Source organism: Equus quagga, chromosome 4, assembly GCF_021613505.1.
Source record: "Equus quagga isolate Etosha38 chromosome 4, UCLA_HA_Equagga_1.0, whole genome shotgun sequence".
In the NCBI taxonomy this organism is placed as follows: Eukaryota; Metazoa; Chordata; class Mammalia; order Perissodactyla; family Equidae; genus Equus; species Equus quagga.
In genome coordinates, this window is record NC_060270.1 from 135187133 (window position 1) to 135201357 (window position 14225).

At 41.4% G+C, this 14225-nt stretch overlaps 1 protein-coding gene across 3 annotated transcripts; it reads left to right on the forward strand.

The window, feature by feature from the left end:
- The first annotated feature begins 16 nt into the window (after window positions 1-16).
- MAIP1 (matrix AAA peptidase interacting protein 1) lies at window positions 17-9894 on the forward strand. 3 transcript variants are annotated; one of them, XR_006888232.1, is made up of 5 exons: window positions 17-574; window positions 6145-6216; window positions 6614-6740; window positions 7456-7557; window positions 9506-9894. XR_006888232.1 is itself a non-coding variant. In XM_046658623.1 (5 exons), the coding sequence occupies exons 1-5, from the start codon at window positions 146-148 to the stop codon at window positions 9582-9584; spliced, it is 855 nt and encodes a 284-aa protein (XP_046514579.1). In that variant the 5' UTR covers window positions 17-145; the 3' UTR covers window positions 9585-9894. The 3 variants fall into 3 exon arrangements, 1 of the variants encoding a protein (XP_046514579.1); XR_006888233.1 differs by lacking the exon at window positions 7456-7557 and adding an exon at window positions 7595-7737; XM_046658623.1 differs by having other exon boundaries at window positions 7410-7557.
- Window positions 9895-14225: the final 4331 nt, after the last annotated feature.

Genomic DNA, 14225 nt, shown 5'->3' on the forward strand with positions numbered 1-14225 from the left:
ACAGGAATGGGGATGACTCATCGGAGGTGGCAGCAAGGGGCCAGCTTTAATCTCCAGGCTCTCTCTCCGAACCCCGCTGAGGCGGTTTCCCACCGACTATCTTTCGGGGCAGCACAGGCCGGCACAGGGGTAAAAGGTCATAAAGATGGCGCTCGCCGTTCGGCTGCTGCCCCGGTTGCTGCTCTCTCGGCCTGTGCCCGGCGGGGCGGCCCGACCCCGGCCTCCGGGTGCGGCTGGACTTTGCTGCTGCTGCCGTCGCCTCCTGGGCTCGGGCGCGGCCCCGTCTCCTCGCGGCCCTGGGGCCCCGGCGGCCTGGGCGCTGTCTGCCCGGCGACCCCGGCCTCCCCCGCTCTGGGCTCAGGGACGCGCCGCGGCGCTCTCCGTGCTCCCCGCGTGCCCCCGGCGCAGCTACAGCACCGAGGAGCGGCCGCAGCCGCGCCAGAAGACCAAGATGATCGTCCTGGGCTTCTCCAACCCCATCAATTGGGTGCGGACTCGAATTTACGCCTTCCTTATCTGGGCCTATTTCGACCGGGAGTTCAGCATCGCAGAGTTCTCGGAGGGAGCGAAGCAGGTGTGTTCCTTTCCCTGGGGTGCCCTGTCGCCGCTCCTGCGTTCCGCTCTTTCACGCCCAAGTGCTCACTGGGGAGGGCTACCCCGGACCGTGCGGGGTGAGCCGGCCGCCTTTTGACTTACATTACGCTTCGGGGTGTGTCTGCACCGTCGCCGAGGAGGAGGGGTTCGAATACGACCCCGGGAATTCCCCCGTTACCTTTTCCACTCACTACAGGTTTTGAATCAGGAAAAAATGGATTCAAAGCCCGTTTCTGCTACTTAAAAGCTACATGGCTTTATCTTTTCTGGATGTGATTTTCTGTAAAATGAAGAAGACAATGCCTGCCTGGCACGTAGTAGGCACTCCGTAAATGTTCGTTGAATGAATGAGTGAGGGGATAAGATGGTGTTGAAGGGTGAATGAGATAACTCTTCCAAAGTGCTATGATGTCAGTTTGAGTAGAAAGACAGAACTTCTTGTCAGCTATTTCACAGAGCTCTGTTGCCCTTTTCTCCAACACCACACGACCCTGCCCATCGTAGTCTTTAAAGAATAACCTAGCATGAACAGTTTTCCCCTTTCTAAGAATTTATTGAGACAACCTGGTCGCTGAGAAGTGCACAGCACTCTGCACACTGAGAAATAGCCTTTGGTGATTCAGAGCCCGGACCCCGACGCTTATGTCCCTCTTTGAGCGGCTAATGATACCCTGCCTTTAAGCTCTTGCCTCATAACAGTCACTTTGGGTCCCCAAATTATTCGCAGAGTTTGTGTGTACATGCATTTTTCTAGGATGAAAGTCCATCTATAACTTTCTTTTGAATCTCTTAGAGTTTGTTATTTCCAAACATTTCGGAACTACTGATAAATAGTAGAGATCCAGTTTATTTCCCAGTTCATACCACCATATACTTTAAAATTGTGACATCAGTGTAATCATTGTACAATATTGATTGTAGGCGAGTATTGGTATTTTTACTCCTAATTTATTTCAGATGATTTCTGTAACCAAAGCCATCTATATTTACTTATATGACCTGTGAGTTATAAATTAGTTTTCAACTTTATATAATCAGTGTCCATGTTAACTCCTGCTTCCTGCTTCCTGCTTCCCTGAGTCAATTCTTCACTGCTTTATAAAAAAGTTAAAAAGCAAAGGGCAACCTGGATTAATAGCATCCTGAGGGGTAAACCTCTGCTCATGTCAGTTGTCAAAATTTTTTGTCCCTGTGTACGTAAATTAGCATTATCCTCCTGTTCTCCACAATGTCCACTGGTGACATGTGAGCTCATTGGTGACAGACATATTTGACTGTACCAGCTCATTTATGTGTCAGTAAGGAATGGAAATCCTCTCCCCACCTGGGCAGGAATCAGGCCTTGGTCCCTATATTTCCTCTGAACACATAGAGGAGCTTGGGACACTTTTTAGTCACTCACTGATCCTAGAGGTCCTCCAGCTGTTACTTATTTTAAGCCCCTCTCCTTGCTGTTAAGTAATATCTCCACCCCTTCATCAGCCCGTCTTTATACAGTTTTGCCTCATCTAAGTCCATTTTTGCACATTTAACCATTCTGATTTCCAAAAAGAATGTTGAGTCATCCATGGCAAATATTTAGTAATTCCCTTAAAACATTGGTTGCTTAACATGCCATTCAGATCAAGCAAATCAGTTTTTCAACACCTAAGATTTATAAGGACATGGTCAGAAAACCTCCCTACTAGATCTCATGATGCACCTGTACCTTCCCATGCATGCGTATAATTCTAGGGCTTGGGAGTAATCTGGTGCAGAAACATTAGCTAGTTTGTCTGCTGTCATGGGCTCACTTGCCGTTTCTCCTTAGGCTAACCCCCAGCAAGATATCTTGGGCTGTGACTATCAACTTATCAACTGGATCATGTTCATTAAGATTTGTCTTTCTTTAATCATAGAACATGAAAACAAAAAGGCACCTTGGACCTCATCATTCTAGTCTAATCCTCCTTTACAGATCATAAAACCAAGTTCCAGAAAGGTGAAACGATTGGCTTAAGGATGCATAGCTAGCGAGTGCTGAGGGGCACTGTCCTGTGACCCACTCTGCAAGCAGTCTTAGTCCTCCAGAGTCACCGGAAATCAGGATGGTTAAGTACAATCAAGGCAAGTTTTTATTCATCATGTGAGCCAGGGGAGTAGGTGATTCAGTGCCGTACAAGCCATAACCAGCTGTGTTAGCTCCACAGACCCTGTTTTCCACTGATACACACATAGGACGTGACGTCTTCCCTGTTACTGTCAACAGACCATGTTAATCATATACTGTGTGTTTCCGTATATCATGCTTGCACATTTTGACCTTTTTGAAAAAAGAGGGTTATTTCCTAGAAGCCTGTTTAGGTTAGACACTCCTGTGGCATCAAGGCATTATCAGGGCAGCTCACAGCAGCTCTGACTCTGTTAATGCAGACCACACGGGTTAAGGGCTCACTCCCACAAGACTGTCCCAACGTCAGACACCGGTCTCAAGTCCAGGCCACCCATGCTTTTGACCAACCAGCTGTAAATTAGGGGTTCCCACATCCCCTTTCCTCGGGTTCCATGATTTGCTAGAATGGCTTGTAGAACTCAGGAAAGAACTTTACCTGCTGTTTCGGTTTCTGGTAAAGGATACCCCTCAGGAACAGCCAGAGGGAAGAGATGGGTAGGGCAAGATATGCAGGAACGAGTGTGGAGCTTCCATGCCCTCTCCGGGCACAGCACTCGCCCACACCTCCATGTGTTCACCAACCAGAAGCTCTCCAAAGCCCTTTGTTTAGGGTTTTTATGGCAGTTCCATTCTGTAGGCATGATTGATTAAATCACTGGTCACTGGTAACTACCTAATCCCCAGCTCATCTCCCCTCCCTGGGAGTGTGGAGCTAGGGCCCTGAGTTTCAGTGCTCTAATCACATGGTTAGTTCCTCTGACAACCGACCCCCGTCTTTCAAGAGTCACTTCATTAGCCTAAACTCAGAAAGGGTCTTATTTTGAATAACAATAGACATGCCTCTCACCCATTTCACTCGGGAAGTTTTAGAAGTTTTAGGAGCTCTGTGCCAGGAACCAGAATGAAGACTAAATATGTATTTCTTATTATATCACAGTAGCACACCACTGATTTGTGCATATATTTCCCTCTTAACTGCCATGAAACCACATCAGTCATATGCTATTTTTCCTGTATCTTGCTTGCACATTTTAGCCTATGCTATGAAAAGAGGGCTATTTCTTAGAAGCCTCTTTAGGTTAGTCACTCCTGTGTCATCAAAGCCTTATCCGGGCAGCCTCTTAATGGTTCATTATTACCTTATGGAATCATTTGCTCATGTGTGGTTCTCCTTGGCCACGCAAACTAGAGTCTAATGGTTGGGTTTCAACATGATGGTTATGGTCGTTGTTTCTTTTGCCCAAATAGCACCCATCTTCCACAAATGAAGGCTTACTAAAGAATACAGTGTCCCTGAACCCGAGGGCCTCCTAAGTGTTTGCAGGAGGTTCTTGAATCCATTTGGATGTATGCATTTTCTCAAAATTCCACTCCGTTATTGTCCTAGTTTGCTAGGGCTGCCTTAACAAAATACCACAGTCTGGGTGGCTTAAACCACAGAACTTAATTTTTTCATAGTTCTGGAAGCTAGAAGTCAAGATCAAGCTTTTGGCAGGTTTGGTTTCTTCAGAGGCCTCTCCTTAGCTTGCAGTTGGCTGCCTTCTTGCTGCGTCCTCACTCGTTTTTTTTTTCTCTCTGTGTGCATGTGCTCCCGGTGTGTCTTTGTGTATCCAGATTGCCTATTATAAAGATGCCAGCCAGCTTGGAGTAGGGCCTACCTTCATGGCCTCATTGTAACTTATTCACCTCTTTAAAGGCCCTGTCTCCAAATATAGTCACTTCTGAAGTACTGGGAGTTAGGGCTTCAACATGGGAATTTAGGGGGGATAAAATCCAGCCCATAACAATTATGTGGTATTGTCCGTCAGGCATTCCTGCGCATCCTTTCTGCTGCCGGTCCTTCAGATTTCATCTTAGAAGTTACTTTCTTTAGGAAGCCCCCTCTGATCTTCCCAGATTGGCTTAAGTGGCTCTTCTGTAAGCTCTCAAATCATCCTCTTCTTACTCTTACCGCATGGAACTGAGGTTGTCTGCCCAATGCACATAAACAAGCCAATTAATTGTGGCATCAGCCTTTAGGGGGGAAATCAGCTTTTATTCTGCAAGATGGATCTGCAGGGAGACAGGGGGCATGTGCCCTCAGAGCTCTCTCTCCGATTCAGGATTTGGGGTGAAATTTAAGAGGTTAGGGAGAACAGGCTGGCCTGCGGAAATGCTCGTGGGACAGGTTTTGGGCTTCAAGCATTTACGGTAAGGTTTACACATTTATGACAGGGTGGGGAAGGAATTTTAACACCGGATCTTCCTGAATGAAGGACCCCTCGCTTCTAATAAGAGTCTGACTTTCAAGTTCCAGTCACATCCTCGTCCTTGGGTTCCATGGGGAGGAGAATCTTTAGTTCCCGGGTCATTTCAGGTCATGAATTCTTCCTTTACACATACTCTAGCTATGTGACTTTGCAGTTTTTCTGAAAGATAATTCTTAATCACTCTGTTGATAAGAGATGGGGTGAGTTGAACTGGGCCTGGAGGGCCTTCGGATACATTACCCCCGTCATAATCCTCGCACTTCCCGGTTTACTTGCCTCCCTCCTCAGGTAGACTGACAGTTCCTTGAAAACAGGTAGAGTCTATGCACAGTTTCATTTCTCACTCCTGGGAATGTGGGGGATTGCAGTTGGTTCCCCCTCACTTAAAGTGGGACCTCATACTTCAAGTTTGGATCCACTGTATTAGACTGTAAACTCACTGTCTCTTCTCCCACCTTCCCAACCTGTCTTACCTATCTTTATTTATTTATTTATTTATTTTGGTGAGGAAAATTAGCCCTGAGCTAACATCCATGCCAGTCTTCCTCTATTTTGTATGTGGGATGCTGCCACAGTGTGGCTTGATGAGTGGTGTGTAGGTTCACGCCCAGGATCTGAACCCAGGAACCCTGGGCCACTGAAGCAGAGCCCATGAACCTAACCACTATGCCACCAGGCTGGCCCCTGCCTTACCTGTCTTAATGAGATTCAGACTGCACCCCAGATCTTCAGACACCCCATGTGGTCTGGACTGTGCTGCTTCCCCCTGCTGTCTGCGTGATCAAGAGGGGGTCACGAACAGTGAGGGTGGTTGATTACTTCACTATTTTAAGAGGAAATATAGAGGAGGATTTTTATCGAGGATCTAGTGTGTATACCGCAACCTCTTTTCCCACGTCCTGAGGGTAGATACATAATTAGCAGTCTGCTCACTTACTACTATATATTGGGGAAGGCTGTATGAGAAAAGAAAAGCCAACCAACTTTGAAGGAGTCGTGCCTAACGTTGATATATTAGTGTTTGCTGTTGTTTATGGCCTTTCTCCTAAAAGAGTCTCTGTTAGACTTAGCCGTTGAAGTGTGAGCATTATACATTGTATGGTATTTTGAAACAGTAATCAACATCTACCCCCTCACTATTTTTTTAAGGCTTTTGCTCATGTGTCCAAGTTGCTGTCACAATGTAAATTCGATCTATTGGAAGAATTTGTGGCCAAAGAGGTAAAGTATACTTTTAATTTTCCTTTAAAAATAAATGTATTATTCTCTTGCAATAAAATTATGTACATTGTTCTCATTTATGCTTAAAAATAGTGTGTGCACCATCAGCCAAAGTAGAGTCCCTGTGTCTTTCTGTTTGGGTGCTTTGGGTCATATAAAAGCATAGAATGACTTGGTACTTAAGGCATAAGTAAGGAAATATGTCTTTCAGTTGTTCTTATATTGAATGTTCTGTTAGGAATTATCTAGTTGAATAATTAGATGCCTTTCATCATTGCTTTTGAAGATGAATAAATATGATAGTAAATTTAAAAATAGGTTCAGAAAAATTCATTCCAATTTTGAAAGCTTTCATAAACTCAATAGGTGAATTATGGTTTGCTTTTTGCAAACTCAGGTGCTACATGTGTTGAAAGAAAAGGTGACGTCCCTACCTGACAACCATAAGAATGCCCTTGCTGCTGACATCGATGAAATCGTGTACACGTCCACAGGAGACATCTCCATCTACTACGATGAGAAAGGTAACTGGAGCAGAGTCAACTGTAAATGAACCAGTATTGTCCAGAGAAGCTAAACTAGGGGATAATCATGGAATGGTGGGGTTTTGTTGGTACAAGTGGATATTTATAGAACTTTAATGTAAAAAAAGTTCTTAGTGATAAATATTTTCTTCTCCCCTAATATTTCAAATTGCGTCTCAGCACCATGGTCACCCCCTGATTTTTACACAGGACTTTGTCATAATCACCGGTCATAGCAAAGTGAATTAGCGGGGAATGGAAGGCTGTCTTCTTTCTGGCAGTTGGGGTAAAGTTAATTATTTAGCAACAAGAAATGTGTTTTTCCCCCTCATATTTGGATTGACCACAGATATCTGTTATTATAATTTTAGAAAATGCCACAAATTGAAAGTAATCCATGTAGTACACTCCGTAAATAGTACATGCTCAGTAAATAGTAGCTATGATTACTGCGATGCAGAGAAGAGGCAAATAGGTCATAAACTCTTAAGAGAATTTTCTGAAAATAGAAAGGTATCAGTACAGGTATCTTAGGTTAGGCTAGAATCAGCACACAATTTGATCTGTAACACTGTGTAACTACTGCCAACTTCTGATTCCATTTTGGATATGTGGATGATAGATTATTGTGATTTGTATTTGTATGTGTGTGTGTGTTTTTTCTCTAAGGAAGGAAGTTTGTTAACATCCTGATGTGCTTTTGGTATCTAACCAGTGCCAGCATCCCCAGTGAAACGATAAGTGGAGCCAGTGTGTTCCAGGTTAAGTTGGGGGATCAGAACGTGGAAACTAAACAACTTCTTAGTGCAAGCTACGAGTAAGTCTAACCACAGTTCATTGTTTCCTTTCTCCAGAAAATGGAAAGTAGTATGAAGGTATGAAAACTAAAGGGAGCTTTAGGAAGAAAAGGATTGAAATTTGACAACTTATTTATGAAGAGAGGAAGTCATAAAGACATACTGGCCATGAAACAGGAGTGTTCAGAAATTAGAAAGAGGTAATATTGCTGAGTTTAATGAAACGATGTTTCAGCTGTCTATTGCTGCGTTACAAACCACTCCAAAACTCAGTAGTTCCAGACAGCTGTTTATTCTGCCTGCTGTTTTACTGCTGAGGAATTTGGAGAGGCTCAGCCGTGGGGTTTTTGCTGCTTCACCTGGCATCGCCCGGGGCTGCAGAGGCTGGAGGATTCCTTTCCACGAAGGCACCTTGGTGCTCCTTGGCTTCTTCATGTAACGTCTCATTCTCCAAGGCCTCTCTTCGTTGCTTGGGCTTGTGGTAGTCTCAGGCTAGTCACAGGTTTCACATGGTGGTTGGCTTCCAAGAGGCAGAAGACAGAAGATGCTAGACGAGTAAAGGGCTATGCCCAGGACTGGAGCAACACCATTTCTTTTTTTTTTTTAAAGATTTTATTTTTTTCCTTTTTCTCCCCAAAGCCCCCCGGTACATAGTTGTATATTCTTCGTTGTGGGTCCTTCTAGTTGTGGCATGTGGGACGCGCCTCAGCGTGGTCTGATGAGCAGTGCCATGTCCGCACCCAGGATTCTAACCAACGAAACACTGGGCTGCCTGCAGCGGAGCGCACGAACTTAACCACTCAGCCACAGGGCCAGCCCCCAACAACACCATTTCTGCCATGGTTTGCTGGTCAGCACAGTCCCAGGACCTGCAGAGCTGAAAGGGCATGGAGCGACTCCACCTCTTGATGGGGTAACAGCACGGTCACATTGCAGAAGAGCACATGGGATGGGACATAGGCCTATGGCCATCTCTGGAAAATAAAATCTGCCATAATAGGCACGTGGACCATCCATTCATTAGACATTTATTGACATCTGATTACCAAGTGCTCTGGTGTGGGTTCAGATACGAAATTGAAGGGCTCCTGCCCTTAAGGAGGTACTGTCTAGTAGGAGGTTAGCAAATTAATTTAAAAAGACACTACAGTGTATTTTTTTGCTAATAAAATTTGGAACAGTGAACATATCAAGCAAGTTAGTGGAGACATAATTTAACATTTATTTAAAAGAGAATGTTATTATGTGACCAAAGTTGTACAAATTTCCTTTAAAATAACAAATCCCAAAAATGACCAGAGAAAGAAAGTATATTGTTTCACTAAGGTAAAAGGGAATTATAGCCTCATTTTTTTTCATTTTTCTTGAAAGAAATGTGCTTTTTGTCTTTTTTGAATCTTGCTTTATTTGTAATTATCAAAAATAGTCTATATATTTAAGTACTCATTTAAATCTACCAAGTTGTCTCTTTTTTAAGACATCATATGTAATTAAAGAGCACTATAATCAACACCAACTTTCAGTTCTTCTGATATTCCCTACTTAGATCATGGGCAGCTCATAAATACTGTTATTTTCAAGATCAATCTAATGTATATAAACCAAATTCCACTGAAGTGCTGTTTGCATCCCCATAGTCCAGTGTATTTCTCTTCATATTAGGCATATTATAGCTAGTATTTAACAACAGAATAATATCTAAGTTTCTATCAAGGACTGGCAGATGTTGGAGTTAGATAGTCCATTAAAAATACTCATTTTAGCTGAGCATGTACTTCTCATTTTATGAGGATATATTTTGTGATTGAATTGGTAGATTAAACTCCTTTTTGGTTTTGATTTTTATTTACCATTAACTATTAGCATGTTGCTAAAAACTGCCTCTAATGTATACTTGCAAATTATATAGTTATTCAAGAGGTATTTGGACTGATGTAAGATTCACATTATTTGTAATTTTTTTCTCAGATTTCAGAGGGAGTTTACACAAGGAGTAAAGCCTGACTGGACCATTGCACGGATTGAACACCCAAAGTTATTAGAATAATCTTTCTCAGAAAAATCAGCTTATTGGACTGTTAGCAATTGCCGTGAAAAGCTAAGGAAGAAAAACTTTTGGATCAGGTGATCTTCATTTAATGCAGTCTGTGGATTACTGTGGTACTGTCTTGAAATACTCCTTGTAGTATATTGGCATGATATAATAAAGCATTTCCAAAGATTGTCATCACCTTCTCCAAAAGAGCTCAAAGTCAAAAAGCTACACCACCACAATTGTTGGTGTCATATTCAGTATAATTTCTAATCTTAGATTTATATGTATATATACAAAAACTAATTTTATAGACATAATAAAGTATTGAAAAAAATATTTACACATTTCTAAATTAATAATCCTTAAATGTTTTATTTGTGGTTAATACATTTATACCAAGAATTCAAGTATGTGTAAGATGTGTTGTTGAATGTCGCTGCCGCTGTTTGAGTACCTCTGGTCACTAGCCAGATGAGGAGGAATGGATGGAATTACAGCAGACTGGTCACTGCGGAACTAAGGCTCAGCGAATGTGAAGCTCACTAAAGCACAAAGCGAAAAAACCACGGCTGTGCCTCAGCCCCTGTGGGGTAATATCCAGTCTTCTGTTTGTTTGGAGACCCAGAAATCAGGGAGGGAGACAAAAACAATGTGAAAAATAGTGTTTGAAAATTTTCCCAATTGATGGAAACTATAAACCCACAGATCCAAGAAATCCAACAAGCAGAGTAGCAAAGAAAACCTCACTAAGGTACATCATAATCAAATTATTGAAAACCAGAGAAAACTAAAGCAGCTGGAGAAAAAGACACGTTCCATACAGAGAATGACTGTGTAGTTCTTTTCTCAAACTGCAAGTTGGAGACCTTGGCTTGACATCTTTAAAGTGCAGATAGAAGAAAGACCTGTTGACCTAGAATTCTATGTTCAGCAAAAATATCCTTCAGAAGAGGTGACAAAAGACTTTTTCAGACAGGGAAAAGATAAGTGAATTTTTCCCAGTAGACCTATTTTATAAGAAATGTTAAGGGCCAATGGACAGAACAGAGTTGAGAAATGGACCCTCCATTTTGGAGTCCATTTCCAAATGGAATCCATTTGGAAACGATTTCTGAATTCCAGTTTCTGAATTGTCCAATTCAATTGGACAGTTGATTTTTAACAAAGGTGCCAAAGTAGTTCAAGGAAAAGATAGTCTTTTTAACAAATGGAATAGCTATATATTCATATGGGAAATAAAGAATCTCAACTCTTGCCTCATACTATACATAATTTTAGTGCAAAATTTAGATTGAAAAATGGATCATAGCTAAACAAAAGCTAAAACCTTAGAAATTCTAGAAGGAAATATAGAAATTGCTGTCTTGGGCTAGGCAAAGGTTTCTTAGAACACAGCATGAATCATGAAAAAAATCAGTAAATTGGAATTTATTAAAATTAAAACTCTTTCAAAGACGACGGGAAGAAAATGAAAAGCCAGGTCACAGATTGGGAGAATACACTTGCAGTACGTATATTTCACAAAGGACCTGTATCCAGAACTTACAAGTAATGCTTATAGCTCAAAAAGTCAAACAGCCCAATGAAATTGAAGAACTTGAATAGGTTATTCATAAAACATGTTAAAATTGTTAATAAACACATGAAAAGATGCTCAGCACCTGTAGTCAATCAGAAAACAAAATCACGTGGAGATAACCACTACAAACCAACTAGAGTGACTTAAATAATGATAGGAACTGCCAGGACCAAGTGTTAGTGAAGACAGGGAGTACCTGGGACCCTCAGACACTGCTAGTAATAATGTAAAATGGTACGGCCATTTGGAAGATATTTTGGCAGTTTCTCATAAATTCAAACATCTGCTTTCCCTAGGACCCAGCCATTCTGTTCGTAGGTATTTATCCAAGAGAAGTAAAAACATGCATCCACACAGCGTTGTATGTGAATGTTCGTGGCAGCTTTTTCTTAATGACTCCAAACTGGAATGAGCCCAAATGTTCGTCAGTAGATAACCGGATAGACGAGTGAAAGAAGCCAGACACAAAGGACTACTTACTGCATAGTTCCATTTCTGTGCAATTCTAGAAAAGCTTAATCTATAGTGAGAGTAAATCAGTGGTTTCCTGGGGCTGCGGTGGGAGTAGTGGTGGAGGAGGGGGTGTGACTGCAAAGGTGTAAAAAGGTTTTGGGGGTGATGAAAATTGTATATATCTTGATTATGGTGGGGATTACATGGCTTTATACAATTATCATGACATTAAAACAGTGGACTTAAAATACGTTCATTTTATTATATGTAAATTATTGTAGGTATTTTCTGCAAATTTACCTAAATAAAGTTTGCTAAGACGTTTAGCAAGAAATAAGCTCAAATGGTTCAATTTTTGTAAAGTATAAAAAAGTTAATCTGTTTTAGCTAATCTTAGATGAAATAGATAGGCTAATAGATCAATAAGGTGCATATTACTAAAAAGAAAAAATGCAACCAATTAAACTATCACTTGTTATCAACTATAAGATGCATCTCCAATTCAATGATTTAAAATAGAAGGAGAATGTGTGATTTAGAATCAGTGAAACAGTATGATTTATCATTTGTGAATATATATGTATATTGCAAAACTTTTTAAAAATGCAACAGATTAATAAGGCACTAAATTCATTATAGTGGCAACCATCTGGGGAGAGGGAGTGGAATGTAACTAATGTTTTGTTTCTTCGAAAAAAGTATCCAATGCCCAAACTGTGGTCTTTGTATGTGGTTTCCCAGCAAAAGGAGCCAGGCTTTGGGAGCAATTCCAGATCTGTATGGAAAATAAGCAAAATTAGCCTGAGAGATATTCTTGGGCCAGAAAGCAAGGACGCTATCAAAAATGACTGGAGTAATGTTGAAAGGACACAGGGGCAACTTGAAAGGGCTTCCTCTGGGTAAGCTGGGACAATGTGAGCGTCAGTAAGAGTCATGGCTGCATGCAGTGAAACACCAAATATTTTTAAAAGCCGTTAGTTCCTAATGAAACTCTGAACACACAAAAACATTACTGGATAGCTTTGGCAGTCTTTGGGGCACTAACTCATTTCATTATTCTAAAAATTGGTAAGAATTAAAAGTCAAGCATTTATCGGCTTTTCTTGTACAAAATTGTTCTAGTTCTTTATTGCTGTTTAACCAACCCAAAATGTAGTTGCTTAAAACAATAATCACTTAACATTACTTGTGAATTTGGGCAGGATTTGACTTGGCAATTTTTCTACTCCATGATGCATTAACTGGGGTCATTTGGGGATGTTCACCTGAAGGGCAGGCTGGTATGGAGGATTCAACGTGGTTTTATTCGCATGTCTCCCTCCTTATTGGAGATGGTCAAAAAGCTGCATGCAACTGGGTCACTTTTGGTCTCTGACCTGTCTTTAAATTTTTTTCCCAAAATTATGTAGGTTACAGATAAAATAGAAATTGACGTATCTTCCATTATCCCAGACAAAGTCTCCCATCTGTTATTTAATGCGGCCAATTTGTTCCTATTGTGATGGGGATGGTTTCATCAAAAGTTTGGGCCCTTTAAGGTTGTGTGGGAGGTGCCCTCAGTGTTTGTCTTGGCCTCCCCAGCTCTTATCCTGATGGATCTTACAGCCCAATTGCTTCCTGTGGTTTTTTTCCTTTTTTCAGCTTTATTGAAGTTTAACTGTCAAATAGAATTATAAATTGAAAGTGTACAACATGGTGATTTAAGTATACATCGTGAGAAGATTCCCACAATCGAGTTAATTAACATCCATCATCTCACATATTTACTTTTCCTTTTTTATCTGTGGCGGTGAGAACACTTAAGATCTACTCTCAGCAAATTTCAATTACACAATACAATATTATCAACTGTAGTCACCAGGCTATACATCAGATCCTCAGACCTTACTCATCTTATGACTGAACGTCAGACCCTTTCACTACCATTCTACCACAACTTGTTTATCCATTCATTTGTCAGTGGACACTTGGTTTGTTTCCACACCTTGGCAATGAGCATGGGAGTACAGATGTCATTTTGAGATAATGATCTCATTTCCTTTGATGTATATATATCAAAAATATATATATATATATGTATATATACACACAGATAGGATCGCTGGGTTATATGGTAGTTCTATTTTTAATTTTAATTTTTTTTTTTTAAAGATTGGCACCTGAGCTAACAACTGTTGCCAATCTTTTTTGTGTGTGTGCTTTTTCTCCCCAAATCTCCCAAGTACATAGTTGTGTATTTTTAGTTGTGGGTCCTTCTAGTTGTGGCATGTGGGATGCTGCCTCAACTCAGCCTGATGAGCCGTGCCGTGTCCACGCCCAGGATCCGAACCAGGGAAACCCTGGGCCGCCAAAGCGGAGCACGCGAACTTAACCACTTGGCCACAGGGCTGGCCCCCGTATTTTTAATTTCTTAAGGAACCTGTATACTGCTTTCTATAGTGGCTGCACCAATTTATTTTTCCACCAACAGTCCACAAGGTTTTGTTTTCTCCACACCTTCTCCAGTGTTTGTTATCTCTTGACTTTTTGGTAATAGATATCCTAACAGATGTGAGATTTTTATTTGCATTTCCCTGATGATTGATCATATACCTGATGGCCATATGTATGTCTTTTTTTGA